Source organism: Sphaerodactylus townsendi, linkage group LG04 (assembly GCF_021028975.2).
Source record: "Sphaerodactylus townsendi isolate TG3544 linkage group LG04, MPM_Stown_v2.3, whole genome shotgun sequence".
In the NCBI taxonomy this organism is placed as follows: Eukaryota; Metazoa; Chordata; class Lepidosauria; order Squamata; family Sphaerodactylidae; genus Sphaerodactylus; species Sphaerodactylus townsendi.
Window position 1 is genome coordinate 49,640,994 of NC_059428.1, and position 16,303 is coordinate 49,657,296.

Sequence of the window (16,303 nt, forward strand, 5' to 3'; positions counted from 1 at the left end):
CCCTGTGCCCAACGGAGCAGGCGGCTGCCTTCTCCGTCGGGTAGAGGGGGTTTGCAGGCCCAGCGCGAGAGTTGGCAGCACTAGGCAGGCTGCTGCCGCCATGCTCCCGACACTTTGGGTCAGGTGATGCGAGAGCTGTCAGCACTAGGCAGGCCTCTGCTGCCATCCCCCCTCTTCCCAATGTGGCAGGCGGCTGCCTTTTCCGTTGGGTAGAGGGGGTTTGCATGCCCAACGCTGTTGGGTCACGTGCAAGAGCCGGCAGCACCAAGTAGGTCGCCGCCGCTGCCATGCCCCTCTGCCCAATAAAGCAGGCGGCTGCCTTCTCCGCAAAAGGGTGTTCTTTGTGGCAAGGATAATATGTGGTGCAAATTGCTTACGTGTTATACAGTTTTTGAAAGCACAAAAATATTTAAAAAGCTTTAAAAACAAAACGTTGGCAAGCCTCATGTTGAATGCAATTGGGCTCAAATAAAACAGCCTGTGCAGTAAGTGGGTGCCAGTTAGGCTGCTGGCACAACCTGGAAGTGATGTTTCAAGTATGCATGGCACTTTAGCATCCACCAGTGAGCCCAACATTTTCCCTAGAATTACTCCCTGCTGCCCAGCCGAGCAGTGGTGGGCTGAACAAAGCCATTGGGGCACCAACGGTGCTCACAGGCACTATACTGGGGAACCCATTTTTAAGATCAACCCTCATTTTACCACAGCTTTGAAATGCAAGCATGGGGGGAAAAAATGCATTTCTCACTTTTTAATTCCAGATAGATTCTTCAATTCAGTATAAGCCAATGACTGTGGATGTTGTCTTATCACTGTTTTAAGATTCACAGTAAGGAGGAGAGAGCCCCAAGGATCCGTTGAATGTACTTGGAGAATGGAAGCTAGAGATCACTAGCTTTGTGAGGAAAAGCAGTCAAGTGATAAACCTGAAGACATAACACTTTTTATAATAATTTCTGTTGTTAATAACAGCAATAAATAATAATAATAACAGCAATAAAACAACAGCAATAAAACATCTTAATAATATTGTTAAACAGAAGAAAAAGAATTAACAATTACTAACAACATCACAAAAAGTGAGGGGGAAAAAAATCTCACAAAAATCCTGTTTAATTGCCTAACAAATGCCACTCTTAAAATAAAATGTTCAACAGTCTTTCTAAAATCTCAAGGAGCTCATGCACCTCTTTAGACAGGCAATTCTGGAGAGTGGTTGTCGAAATGAGAAAAAAATGGGCCATGGTGGTTTGTGCAAGTCTAATCAAAGTCACAGTCAGCAGATTTTGCTGAAAAAACATCTGGCCCATAGAACCCTATCAGGAGAAATGGTCGTTCAGGTGTGTGGGCTCCATGTCATGAAGGACTTAAAAGTAAGAATCAGTGCCTGGAATTGAATCCAGAAGCATGCAATGATACTCACTCCACTACGCTAGCAACCTATAGAGCCACATTTATTTTTATCCCTAGCAAAGCTATTCACTTCATGGAAGCTCACAGTTTATCTGTTCTTCTGGCGATGGCTGTTGCGACATGGGAAGCACTTCTCAATCATAGCAACCTTGCCCATTTTTCTGAACCATGGTGCCAGTATCATATTAGGGAGCAATGCCCAGAAGAGCACAGGTGCAATGCCCAGAAGAGCACAGGTGGCATTTTTGAGTCACATATGACACCCAAGTCACTGAGTGAGTATTCCTGATACAGACCATCAGTGCAATGGCTTTAAAATTGATGTAATATTGATGCATGTTGTCATGGTCTAGTTGAGAGGTGAACCACTGCATCTTGTATGATCTGTAATTTCTGAAATGTTTTCATAAGCTACCATTTGGCACCTGCTCTAGCTTTACATAGGGGGTGTGCACATGGCCCCTTTAAATGCAACACCAGCTGCATGAAACCCTAACTGGACAGAGAGCTTTTTTGCCGCATCCACATGGGAGAGGCTTCCAATTTTAAATTCCATCAAATTCAAACTCTTTGGCCCCTTCTGCACATGCAGAATAATGCACTTTCAATCCACTTTCAATGCACTTTGAAGCTGGATTTTACTGTGCAGAATAGCAAAATCCACTTTCAAACAGTTGTGAAAGTGGATTAAATGTGCATTATTCTGCATGTGTGGAAGGGGCCTTTGGCTACAATGTACAAGACACTGTTTACTCAGCTCTTAATTCAGCTGCTTATCCACCCTGCTGTTCCTCACTGGACATTTTTTCTCCAACAATGCTTGTATCATGTTGCTAATGAAATCGGAACAGGCATTATTGCAGTATATCTTGGAAGCTCATAAAAAGTCGTGTCTCTTCAGAAAGCTAGACTTTATTTACCAGCGATTATCTTTATCCATGGCCACTTTCTTGAAGCTGACTAATTTCATTTTAAACAGAGCTCATTAAAGCTAACGGGAATTGTACCAACAGTTGTTTAAGCTTTTGATTATTTTCTCTCCAAAATCTTTTGATAGGATGTATATTTCTTCAGCCAAAATCATACATGTTTAAATATGATTCACTAGAAATGCGCAGATTATATCGAAGTGCTTCACAATGCTGTCAGTTGTGGCATGCCTCAACAGGTTTCTCACTATAGCCGTCCCCATCTGAGTTCTGAGGTACTGATTGATACATCCTCAAACTGAAGTGAGCACCGCTGGGTATTTCAGTATTCAGGAATCCTTTACTTCAGTACCATTCACACATGTTGTTTTATGATTGTACCTACCCAGGAACTTCGGTGAAAGGCGGGAAGTAAGTACACAGATAAATAAATATTTCATAGAAAATACATTCCTCACTTCCCTCTAAGGAAGATCCTGCTCATTAAAATAATGTGAGAACATGACAGAGTGTTCTGTTTTGTTTACCAGAATGGTCCTTCTTGCAATGCATTTGTCACCACTTGAGCTTTTAAAGTTAATGTTACATAGCTTTCTGTACAGCAAGTGAATTCCTGAGTTTTGCATGACATCTACAAATGTTGGGTTCTGGGAACCTTATGTTTGAACACTAGCATTCCCTCTCCTCCATGCTGCATTAATGCTTTCAAAACTCACCCGAGTTTTAAAGATAGTTTGCTACATGAAGCAGAGGCTATAAAATAGAAAAAATCAGCTGGATGGATAGAACTGTATCTTTGAGCATATTGTGCTTTTTAAAGAAAACAAAGGTTTCAGAAGAGGTTTGTTATGTTAGGCTGCATTGAACAGCTGGATACAAGTCAAAAAACACCAACAAAATTTTCAGGATGTAAGCTTTTGGGAGTCAAAGCTTCTTTCTTCAGAAATCTTATATTCTGAAGATCTTATGGGTCACTAAGATGCTACTGGACAAATCTATTTTTGCATTGAATCAGTAGTACTCTTCCAGCAATACTTTCCTTGTTATTCTTGCCTAGAGTTGTAAAGTACCCACAAAGCACTGCAATATACTTTATATGAAGTGTTCAAAGTAACAAATTATAACTTTTAAATATAGGAGTCAATAGTTAAACAACTGGAGTGCCTGAGTGGAATATAAGGATGAGAATCGCAATCCCACACTTCTGTTCTTGTAACATGTTCTAGTAGGCAAGTATTTGGTCCATTTTCTCAGCATTCAGACCAACAAACAATAAAATCAAACTTTTGTATGCTGGTTGCTTCAAACATCAGTTAGCAGCAACTGAAACATTTAGAAGGATTCATGCTGATTTTCTTTTGACATGTATGCCCATGTGGAGAAACCAACATGATAATGACCCACTCACCCCCGGATTAGAAAAAGTATTCACCAGAATTTTAAAAGGGAAGTATTCACCAGAATTTTAAAAGGGAAATATGTTTAGCAGAATGATTAAGTTTCTGCATCTTTCCTTCTAGAGACTCCATTCTGTTAGGGATGGAGAGTCTAGCCTGCAGACATCTGAGTTTGATCCCCATAGTGCCTGACACTCTCCATTCCTGACTGAAGCTGATTGTTTGCGTTCATTCTGACTTTTTTCAGACCTGGTTATAGAACTGAACAGGCCTTGGGCACCCTGGTCAATGGCCTTCACTGGGAAATGGAAAGGGAAGGTACAACTTTGTCAATGACCCTGGATCTCTTGGCTGTTTTTGATACCACAAGTCATGGTACCTTTGTGGACCACATTTTGGGGTTAAGATGGTTTCAGTCCTACATAGAACATATCTCTGACTTGTGCAGCAGCCCAGAGAGAGGATAAATTACCCTTTGTTTTACCCAGAGAAAAATGGTAAATGTTTTATGACCGATGGTTGCCAAGATTATCTCTGTATGTGTCAGTCTCAGACTTTCCCATGAGCACAATCCGGAGAGCATCTATTTCAAGTTCTGAAACAATTATTTTCTGTTCAGTTGATTAAGTTATTGCTAAAGTATAAGAACAAATTATGGGTCACCAGCATAAACTGAATCTTTGGTTTTTATAATGATATCCAAATAACAATACATAGAAATTATTCTGCATCTAAAAACAGTCTTGGCCATATCATACAACTCTATCAGGACAAACAAAAGAGGTCATTTTTTTGCACAGTTCATCGCACAGTTCATTGTTGCAGAATGCTGTGATAGCCATTAGCATTGATTACTTTAAAAGGAAAGGGGCTGATAAAATAATAAGTACACAGATGGCTATTATCTGGAACAGCTATAAAAATTTCTATGTTCAGAAACAGTATGTCTGAATGCTGGGTCCTTGCCATCTTCGCCTTGTTTGAAATGCCCCAGGATCAGGAGACCCTGCTGGACATAATCTAGATTGTCTTTCACGCCATCGTCCAAAAATACTTATGCTGTTATGTAATGTGAAAAAAAAAACAACGAATGCAACATGGTCCCTTTTCTTTGCACTTCCAGTTTAGTACTAACATCCCAACCCAGCAATGTGTCAAGTTTCTATCTATAATATGGTTGCCAATAGAGCTGGAGAAAAATGTATTGTCCTTTTAATAAAGGCCTGATCTGTGATCAGTGAAGTTTTCTATGACTTGGAGGTTAATGGTATCACCTAGTGGATATTAAGCCTCTATTAAAGCGACAAGACTTTTTTCTCCAGGCAGTTGGCAATCCATGGAGATAATCAATAGCAATTTGAATGTTTTTGTTATTCCTCTAGTGATGGTACTTCTCCCATGCTACCATCTGACATGGCAGCCATTACTTCCTACTACTATTAGCAGCTGACATGCTGTTGCCATTTGTTACTGACAAAATAATACAATATATAAATTTTATATTCAGATAGTTACCAGTATTAGCTTCCTGAATGGAAGGGCTGTATTTTGCATGGTATGATTTCTTCTGCACATCAGGTTTAAAGCAGATGTTGCTTCAGTCAAGTTCATAAAGAAAGCAAATGTAAACCCTACATTGGCTATAAGGACAGTTCCCTTTCAAATGGCTCTCCAGTCTACATAAAGAACAATCAGACAATCATATAAACAGTCAAGGGAAATCCAGAGTTAATCTAAGCTTCATGTACAGAAGCACCCACAGCCCACTCCACACCCACTGAAACAAGAATTGCTGAAGGATAAGAGTCTAATTCTTCTCTGACCAAATAGAAAGCTTCCTTTACCACACATGTAAATTATTCCATAGTCCCTAACTAAACCCAAAAGGATGGATTTGCATGGTTCTGTGGGTGACTGTGTATAATTGATATGCATGCTGTGGAGTTATAGTAGGCAACCCACAAGAGGTTTGGAAATGTCCATTTTAATAAAAAAATGTAATTAATATGCATTAGAGTTCTTTCCTCTTGAAAAATGCTGTTATTATTAGAGCTGGACAGAAGAGCAAAATGTGATGTCTCAGCAGCTGTTGCTTTTGGTAACCGACAGAAAAGACGTTTCTTCATCATTATTTTGGAGAATCACCAGCTTGAGAAGACTATCATTGTCTGTATCAGGCTGTCTTCCATCCAAGTGGACCAGTTTTGCTACAGTAAAGAGCCCAAGAACTGCAAAAAGGAAAAGCATAATACTGGCATTCTTGGGATTTCCATATAAAAAACAGCTTGAGGTCATTTAAAAGCAAACACTGTGCTTGGAATCCTAACCCTCTCAGTGTCCCCATTCAGCGTACAGCCAGTTCTTGTGTTATCACACACTGGTGCTTGCAACAACTTCTGTGTCTTCTGCAGGCTGTGGCGTCCCAGCATCCTGAGTGTCTGATCTCTGCTGTGTGTGATCACTCTCACAGAAGTGACCCCCTCTCTCTCCTTTATCTTTATTTTCCTGTTCAGAAACATTATCATCCTTCCTGTCTAGCAAAGTGCTCTTGCGTGACTTTCCCTCTGTATCCTCTGCAGTGCTGCTACTTGGATTTCTTTCCTTGTCTTCCTCAGAGTTCTCATGCGGGTTTTCCTCTGCAAGGTTCTGGTGTGGCTTCTCTTCTTTCCTGTGCTTATCTAATGTCCCTTTTTCTGTTCCCATCTCTCTTTCTTTATTTTCTGTTCTTCTAGATTTCTGACATGGTAAGGGGGTTTTATCAGTTGTGTTCATGTTTTGTTTCACATTGTAGTCTACTCCATCTACAGTACAAGAGACTGGTTTCACAGACCTACTCTTGTCCATGAACACACCATCCTCCTCCTCTTCTTTGGCACCATTTTCCTGAGGTGAAACCATCACCCCTAAATCTTCGTCACCACACTCTGACTGTGACTTTCGAAATCTTCTAGAGGGAGGCCTGCGTTTCAATGATCCTCGTGTTCGCACCTAGAATAGATAATAAAACTAAGATTGAAGACCATGAACTAAATCAATGTTGCAATGTCAGCAAAGATACCTAATGGATGCTTCTACGCCCATCTTATCATACATGTTGCAGTTTTGTTCTACATCATGCCCTTCCTCTGCTCATCATTATTCACCACCATATTCTCTTTCATAAAACAGATAAGGTTGCCCCTTATCAGAAGAAAGCAAAACAACAAACAATTATTTTACAGGGTTGACTTGATGTACAAATTCTGGCAAGCAAAACAGTGTTACTTAGGTAGACAATTCAATGATAACTGAAAACATACTTTGGATTGAAGAATCCTGAATCATTTTTTTTAGTCAGAAATCACAGTGGAAACTCAAATGCTTTATTTTATTTTTATTTTTGTTTACTGAAAGTAGACAAGAAATAACTAATAAAGTTGAGAAACTGAACTTAGCGGAAAACAACAAAAGAAGGAGCAAAATTTAAAGGGACGGTAGGCCTAGAAAGTCTTAATAGCACTTAATTGGTATATACCGGGCAATTGGTGCTGTAATTATATGTGTTTTAAAATAATTATATTTGTTTAAAAAAACACTCCAGATCTTTTATAAAGGCTTAAAAACAAATCAGTAGAATAAGGCAGTGGTCTGGTTTTAGGCTTGGCATTTGGAAAATTAACATGATGTAGTGATCAATGGCAGTGGACTTCAATCTGGAGAACTGGATTTGATTCCTCTGAATAAAGCCTGCTGGGTGACCTTGGCCAGTCACAGTTCTCTTAGATCTCTCTCAGCCCACCGGGAGGCAGGCAATGGTAAACCACCTCTGCATCTCTCTTGCCTTGAAAACCCACAGGGTCGACTGAAGTCTGCTTTGACTTGATGGCGCTTTCCACCACCACATACCTTATTATAACACTGAAGATGAGTGCCCTCTGGTGGTTGATCAAAGCTAACTGGCGTCTCTTTTGATTCATTTGCCTGAGACTGAATTTGTGGACTACTGGGAGTAGTGGGTGGGCTGTTAAATGGAGAAACCATTGCTTTCAGGCCAGGACTTTTAGGAGAAGTCCCTGGCAGTAATGAAGCCGGACCAAATGCCAGATTAGCCTAAAAAGAGACAAAAGAGTAATTATTTTCAGCATCCTTCCTAAGAAATAAAATCTTCGCATAATATTATCACCACACCTATTTCCAAAGGCTGTTTTGTTTTGGATGAGAAGTGTACTGAATAATGCATTGACACCATCATCCCCAAATGTTTACCAGATGATGGAATTTTCTATTAACTTAGTACCAGTGGTGGGATCTGAAAATTTTAATATCAGGTTCCAATGGTGGTGGGATTCAAACAGTGGTGCTGCGGCACACACACATCTCCAGTCCCTATTGGGCAGGGAGGTTGCTTTAGTAACCCCTTCTTGGCACTCAGAAAAAACTAGTAACAATGTCTAGAGAAGTGATGAGAACTGGTTGGATTCCACCTCTGCTTAGTACACATCTCACTCTGACTGATACATTACTGCTTCTTGGGCCCCTGTGGCAAAATGCAATTTCTAGCCTTATGAATGAGTTAGAACCAGAATTCATACATTCCTGCTCAGCTATGTAGCTCACTGAGTACCCTTGGGCCTCTCAAAGACACATAGCTTAATCTACCTTTAAATCCCCTCAGAATAAAGGATAACAATAACACAAAGGGTCACTATCCACTCACCATAAGCCGCGGGGTCACCTCTTTAAAAGCCACGGGGGTCCTGGACGCTCCCCACATCTCTGGCGCTCACTGCGCGGCTGCCAGGGATTTACCTCTCTCCCGCCTCCTGGCTGCGCGGCAAATTAGCTCCGCTAAAAAGAGCAACTTTTTTAAAAACCCCGCGGGTGCCGCGGGGTTGTGGGGAACCTCGGCTGTTTGCGCGCGGCTGATTCGCTGTGACGCGCAGCTCACGGCCAATCAGGGAACAGGGAGCGCCATCTTGTTAAGTAGGGTGTCCCGTCTAAAAGTGCGCGTAGTGATGACGTAGACACGTGCCGACATCCAGTCGAAGTCACGTCTTCACGTCTCAACTTGTTCAAAGCCCGTGCCGAGCAAATGGAAAATGTCGGCGCCGAGCGAATGAGGAAGTACAAGAGGCGTGCGTGCGAGCTGGCTTCTGCTTTCACTTCCAAACACTGCTGATGGCGTGTCTCCACAGAAAGCGCAGCCAACGATTTACTGCTGACGTCAGCATGTGCCGACGTCTTAATAGAGGGCTGTTAGCGCCTCTTTGATGACGTTCGCACTCACGCTCGTGCAAACCTATCATAAACAACCTCTTCCCAGCCAATCACACTGGAGACCCGCCCTCGGCTGGCCGCCACTTTCTCGTAACTCATGACGCACATGTTCGACGGCCAATCGGAGCGCTCCATTCCCCTCATTGCAACGGAACTCCCGCTCTTTGCTGCCCGCGTTATTTCAAGAATTGCAAACGTGTGGGGAACAAATGTCTCCGTGGTCAGAAGCCACGGAGGCTTTTCATTGCGGGGTCGCAGCGGCGTTGCAGTTTAGTGAGGTAAGTGGGTAGTGGCCAAAAGTTTTCCAAAGTTGACCACAGTTTGGAAATCACTTTCGTTAACCACAACCACAAGAGGGTGCCCTTGCACTAGAAATGACTGGCATTTATTTCATCAACAGGTCAATAAAAATCTGGGGCACAGAAGATGTGACTACCGGTAGTTCCCTTCCTGAATAGCTGGGAACCCAAAGTCTATTCTTGTATCAGGCCAGTTAAAAGCTTTATAGGTTTTCTAACACCTCAAGAATACATTTCCAGCAGTTTCGCAAGGAAGAGGTAGCAAACAAAACCATAATATTAGCTTTCAGTCTTTTCATCTATCCTTGTCCAAGAGCATTCAATGCTTAACGGTATTTTGAAAACTTTCCCATGTTCATTCCAAACAATCGCAGAAGTATGCTACATTTGGCTGTGATGTTGCTCATTTGGGAAGATCCCCAGATATGGAAGGTTTTAAGGGGACTGGAGCAGAAGAAAGTCAGGGTGACATTAATAGATACAGATGTAAGCAAGCTCTGACTGCTGAGCTTCTAGGATGTTTCTGTGAGGGAACACTATGAAAAAGTTAACAGTTTGTCAACATCAGCTGGGCCAGAAAAAGAAAAGACTCTGAATAAGAACATCAGAAGAGACCTGCTCGTTCAGACCAGTAGTCCATCTAGTTCAGCATCCTGTATTTCATACAATGGCCAAGTGTCCAATAGGTCCATCAAAGGGTGAAAGCCTTCTACTGCTGCCTCCTGGCACTGGTGTTCAGTGAACATGGATGTTCCTTTTAACAACCACTGATGGACCTATCCTTCACGAATCTGTCTTTCCCTCTTAAAGCCATCTATTATTGTGGTCATCAGTATGTCCACACAGTTTTATTGTTTGTAGAAGTACTTCCTTTTGTCTATTCTGAATTTATTGCCCATCCTTTTCACTAGGAGTCCTTGAGTCCTAGTTTTATGGGAGAGGGAGAAATATTACACCCTTTTCCTATCTTCACCCCAAACATGATATACACTTCTATCACAACCCCTCATCATTCTTACTTTTACCTGTTGTGCCATCCAGTATAATTTGGATGTTTTAGAAATAAATGAGTGCCATAAGGTTAATCAGACACACAGATAAATAAAAAAGATAAAGAGAAATGAGCCGAAACCAGTGGAATAAACTGTGGCATTTCTAAAACTTCATTTTTGTAAAAGAGTTATGTCTAATATGAAAAGGGCAGCAAGGTCTTACCTGAAGTTTTTCAATCATGGGAGAGCTTTTTACCTTTACCTTTGGAGGATGAGAAGTATTTGGAGAAGGCTTCTGTATAAATAGAAATAAGAAACAGCTTGAATAATCTCACAGTAAAGTTGCAAGCAGGAGGGAAAGCCTGAAGAAAGTACTGTGTTCTTTCAGACGTTGCCACCCAGCAATTAAGGCTGCCGGGGGGGGGGGGGGGGGGCTAACAGACCTCCAGACTACCCCACCAATTAAAGAAGCTTGTCTATCTGGCATATGAGAGAGGGACTTTTTGGTGGTAGCCCCACAATTATGAACAATCTCCCCCAGCAGGTTTGCCTGGCCTCCTCACTGTCAATTTTCAGGAGACAATTGAAGACAGTTTTATTTAGGACTACATTTAACTGTTTAGTTTTTTATTTATTGGCAATCTTTATTGAAGTTTTGAAACTGTGACCTTTTATGCGTTTTTATAATTGTTGTTTTATTATATTTTCATTGTGCTTTTATTTATACTGAAAGTGGTCTTAAGTGATAAAAGCGAGAGAAATAAATAAATAAGAACAAGCTAATTTATGACATTCTTGAGGGAGGAGGGGATCCATGTGTTTTCCCCTGATTCCTCCAGTCTCTTCTAGCATTCAGCCTTTTGACTCTACAGCAAACTGAATTTAGAAATATACGTGGGAATCCGCAAAGACTTGCAGAAAGCATCTAATTTCCCCCTTCCCCACTATTTCTTCTTTCCCTTTCCTGAAAGCCCCCATGGCTCTCCCCTTTTCAGCTTCCTTCTCTCCTTCAGAGGTTGCCAACTTCCAGGTGAGGCCTGGAGGTCAACTGGAATTACAATAAACCTCCCAAATACGGATATGTTGCCCTTAGAATTACAAGCTCCAGATTGGGACATTTCTGGAGACTTGGGGGTGCAGCCTTGGAAGGATGAGATTTGGGGAGGGAAGCAACTTCCGTAGGATATACTACCACCCTCCACAGCAGCCATTTTCCTCCAGAGAAACAGATCTCTGTTGCCTGGAGATCAGTTGTAATTCTGGGTGATTCCCAGCTGTCACTTGGAAGTTGGCAGCCCTAGCTTCCACGGACTGCTTTGGAGGGTGGAGAATATGGCATTATACCTTTCTGAGGCAGTAGAATATAATAATTCTGTCACTCTCTAATTCGCAGAGTAGTTCTGGGCAAACATTAACCTACAATTAGCCTTTTTGGAGAACAGATTCCACATTTACAATGTGAAGATTTAAAATGCAATAAAGAGCCCGTGTAGCGTAGGAGTTAAGGTGTTGGACCCCACTTGCACCATAGAAACTTGCTGGGTGACCTTGGGCCAGGCACACACTCTTAGCCTGACCCTGGCTAGTATTTGGATGGGAGACCTCCAGAAATACTAGGGTTGGAGGCGGGCAATGGAAAACCACTCCAGAAAATCTCTTGCCTTGAAAAACCTTGTTAACTTTTAAGCGAACCTGACCCATCCCTCCTCACCCCCACCAACAAGGTAAAGCTGCAAAAGTCAACCTTTCCAAATCTGGTCTCAAGAGAAAAAAGAAGGGGCCAGAAAACTGTGAAGCCACGTGAACATGGACAGTTTGCCATATATCTAGCCAGGCATTATGTGACTTGGCCAGAAGCACAGCTAAGACAGGTATGTCTATATGCATAAGTGCAGTGCACAGCCAGGGCTACTACTCTCTGTCAGCTGGGAGGACCTGATTAGGCCTTGATCTCAAAAGCTTTGATACTTCACATGGCTCCAGAAGTCCTACTCATGCTCCTTAAGTAGGCCGTGTCATTCTTTCCCCATGTTAGCACTGCCCTTCCTCTGCATGCCCATCTTTCTTCACCCTCTTCCATCTGTCAAAATGTGGGGATTTTGCCAAATGCTGATTGACTTCACTGTGAAAGACTCCTGAGAGACCCACCTGCCTGATCCCTTCAATGGTCTGTCTGTGTCAAAAAATAGAAAGAGAGCACACATTTCCATAGCTTACTGTATTGTGCTGCAGTTTGTAATTATGCAGTATATCTTGTTGAACTATCCCCCTTCCTCAAGACATGAGAAGTGGAAGGGCAGCGTTATCTAGATTTGGTTTCCTTTTGATGAGACAGAACTGGAGACAGATAGCATCTTCATCGTTTGTACTTTAATTACAAAGACGTGAGTAGGAATGATAGCAAAGTTGCTATATGTTCAGCCCATCACAGACCACACTAGACTTTTAAGTATTTAGAGTCACTAACATCTTATAAAAGGAAAGCAAATTACTCCCTACAGCCTTTTCCTCTGAAAACGGATACTTACAAGGTTACCATTCTGGCCATGTTCTGTCTTGTGTGTATGGAGAGAGAGGGTACATGGTGGTTTTCGGCGAGTTGGCTTATTGGCTGGTGTCTAAAAATAGAGAAACAACTAATCAGACAACAGAAGAGGAAGGAAGGAAACTGAAACAGTAAAGTGCAACTTGCATTTGGAAAGAACCCAACAACAGTGGTGGCTGAAGAGAAGTGAAGAAATTATGAATATTTTGCAAAAAATCCCCTGACTTTGCCATTCTTTTTTATCCTTTCCACCCTAACAAGTGTACTGATTATTTGTGCTTTGTTTTGCTTTCATTATTTTGTTTGAATTATGCATTTGTTTCTGTCCCAAGCTGTCACAGAGAGTGTTACAGGCTGCTAAGACTGCAGTGTGGAAAGCACCAGCAAGCTTGCTATAGATATCAATTAGACAGTTCCAGTGACTTCACTGATGAAACAATACGATTCTCCTGTCTCCTCCCATGACTGCACAGAGTTTGAAGGCAACGTTCATATACATACTGGTCCAGCAGCAGACCTTCAGACTTGGCTTGGAGACTTTTGCTGGATGAGTAGAAGGAGAAAACTAACAAATGTTTTTCCCCAGACTTCACCCTGGTAATAGTCCATTTTAGTTTGCTTATAGCTTCCTCTTTGCAGGGCAAATGGTTCTCCTCCTGTTTTAAGTGCTAGAGAACACATGATCCAACTTTTTTTTTAAAAAAGTAAGGGAAACAGTAGCATGGTAATTGTTCCATCTACTGCACATTTATTCTACTCCATTTAGCTGTGCACTGGATATTGCATTATGCTATTTCTTTTGAATGTGATCTGGCAGATTATTTCTGCAAGGGTTATAGTGTGGTAGGGCATGCTTTGAACTGGTGTGCTTGATAAGCCTTTAATCTTTATCTATTCTTGTTGAAAGTTGTAGTTACAGATTGTTTCTTTAAATTTAGCAGAGAACATATCACACCTATCAGCACTTCAGCAATGAGTAATATAAATCTCAAATACGGTATGTTTGAAAGACAATGCAGCCAACCTGACTGGCCTAAGTAAAATTCTGCTCTGGATGCATTACGCTTAACAATTTACCTTACAAGGTGGACTTGCCACGAGAAGAACAAATGGCCGTACTTTATTAATAGTTTGCCCTTCTCACTGAGATTCAAAGCAGATTATACGGTTTGAAAAATAGAATAACACATCCAATGAACAATGAAATAAGATTGGGTTACAAAATTAAAACAATGCAGTAAAATAAAAGATAATAATACAAGAAATAGTTCATTAAAATACAATACAGGTGCTCGGGAACAGCAACAGCAGAAGGCCATTGCTTTCACCTCCTGCATGTGAGCTCGCAAAGGCACCTGGTGGGCCACTGCGAGTAGCAGAGAGATGGACTAGATGGACTCTGGTCTGATCCAGCAGGCTCTTTCTTATGTTCTTAATACCACTGCCTTTATAAGAACATTCTTCTGAACAATTCCACTTCACCTCTTTTCCCTAAAAAAACCTGTTTAGCTCTGTTCCCACAAAATGGACATCTTTTATACACTTCTCAAAAATCCCTTTTTGGAATTTCTTCTTCTGATTCATCAATATTCCATTGGTCTCAGCTGACATCAGTGCTACTTAAATAAATGGGTATAACACCTTCTCTTATCTATGTTCTTATCTATGGTAGCCCTGATTTAGATGGCCCAGGCTAAACCAATCTTGACAGATCTTGGCTGCTAAGCTGTATCAGCCCTGGTTAGGAGGTGAATGGGAGACCACCAAGGTAGTCCATGATTGCTACACAGAGGCAGGCAATGGTAAACCACCTCTGAACATCTCTTGCCTTGAAAACCCCACGGGATCACCATAAATCAGCTATGACTTGACAGAACTTTCTACTACCATACCTCACAAAGAGACTGAAGCTTATTTCAAGACCTATTCAATTGATATTAATTGCACAAATATCCCACTTACTTTGGAAGGTATCACTTTGCACTAAAGAAAACCAAAGTATAAATGTAACATGTTTAAAAATTGTCTGAAGCTGAACAAGGATGCATAAGTTTCACACGAGTAGGCTTTCCTCCGGGTAAATGACCTCTGCTTCCCCTGCCCTTGCTCTTCAGATGACACATGCAATGCCTCATAATCATAGGTTAATTTCCTTTTCCCTCTTTCACCTACCACTCAGGCAGTGTTATTATTTTGAAGCATATTTCAAACATGTCTGATTACATTGCTGTGCTGTTGTTATGCCATCAGTTTTTGTTTTCAAACTTGGAAGAAGAATGGGAGTGAGATGATAGCTCTTTGACTGGCATAGGACTAAGTCACTTGGCACAGAGTGCCAACCCTTCATGTTTCCAGCTAAAGAACAAATTTCCCCTGACCTCAGTTCTGGAGAAAATACCCAACACCTGCCAAAAATGTAATGAGTGCACTTCCATCATGGAGTCTCTGTTAAAATGAAAAATCTCTGTATAGACTCTAGGGTGACCCTGACTCATTAGTTAAGTGCAGAGTTAGCTTTTGGGAGACGGGAAAGATTAATACACCAGCAAGTATTTCTGACCAGTAAAACCACTGAGCAGACAAAAGCTGCTGTTCAGTTGCCTTCTCTGATGAGACTACTCCTGTCCAATATTCAGTAAAGAGACACCAAGAATGAGCAGCTCTAAAGAATACATAGAGAAGATCCATGCAACATCAACAAACTAAAATGTGCCTCTCTTATTTGTTTCTAAGGCAAATGAAGTTACATTATCGGTTTCCAAAAGATTAGTTATGTTAGTCTATATGAGGAAATGTGATAAGGCAGCTTAAACTAGGGGCCAGTTTATAAGTGGTTGAAGTTAAAAAAGGGATTTGCATTTCTAGCTTGTGCACTGCAGGGCAGGGGGAATGCTTCGTTTCTCAAATATGGAAAACTAAAGATGTACTAGATGAGGTGGGGTATGTACTGTTGCTTCTCAAATATTTATGTATGAGTGCCATTTCTGGGGCTGAATATTGGAAGGGGGAATGTACATACACAGAAGAAGAAGAGAAGAAGAGTTTGGATTTATATCCTCCCTTTTTCTCCTGTAAGGAGACTCAAAGGAGCTTACAATCTCCTTTCCCTGTGCTTCCCAACAAACACCCTGTGAGGTGGGTGAGGTTGAGAGAACTTCGAAGAACTGTGACTAACCCAAGGTTACTCAGCTGGCATGCGTTGGAGTGCACCAACTAATTTGGTTCACCATATAAGCTTCCACAGCTCAAGTGGCAGAGCGGGGAATCAAACCTGGTTCTCCAGATTAGAGTGCACCTGGTCTTAACCACTACACCACACAGCCCAATCTGGGGGGGGGATTCCCCTTTGGAGCTGGTGCAGCCTAGCACTAATGTGGACGTTCACCCCACCAGTGCAAGAGGCAAATGTACTGCCGGGGGGGGGGGTACTTACCCCAATGACCAGGTGCTGCAGAGCCAACTCGGAAGCCCC

The 16,303-nt window shown here is 41.7% G+C and overlaps 1 protein-coding gene across 2 annotated transcripts in view; it reads right to left on the minus strand.

Annotated features, from left to right (window-relative positions):
• Positions 1–4,407: 4,407 nt before the first annotated feature.
• Positions 4,408–16,303, minus strand: part of RCSD1 (RCSD domain containing 1) — a 34,875-nt gene continuing 22,979 nt past the window's right edge. For both annotated transcript variants that reach the window (XM_048492308.1, XM_048492307.1), the window contains 4 exons: positions 12,815–12,904; positions 10,510–10,581; positions 7,625–7,828; positions 4,408–6,727 (listed from right to left, as the gene is read on the minus strand). In XM_048492308.1, coding sequence (XP_048348265.1) covers positions 6,110–6,727; positions 7,625–7,828; positions 10,510–10,581; positions 12,815–12,904 — 984 coding nt within the window. In that variant the 3' untranslated portion in view covers positions 4,408–6,109. The remainder of the gene's footprint in view (positions 6,728–7,624; positions 7,829–10,509; positions 10,582–12,814; positions 12,905–16,303) is intronic.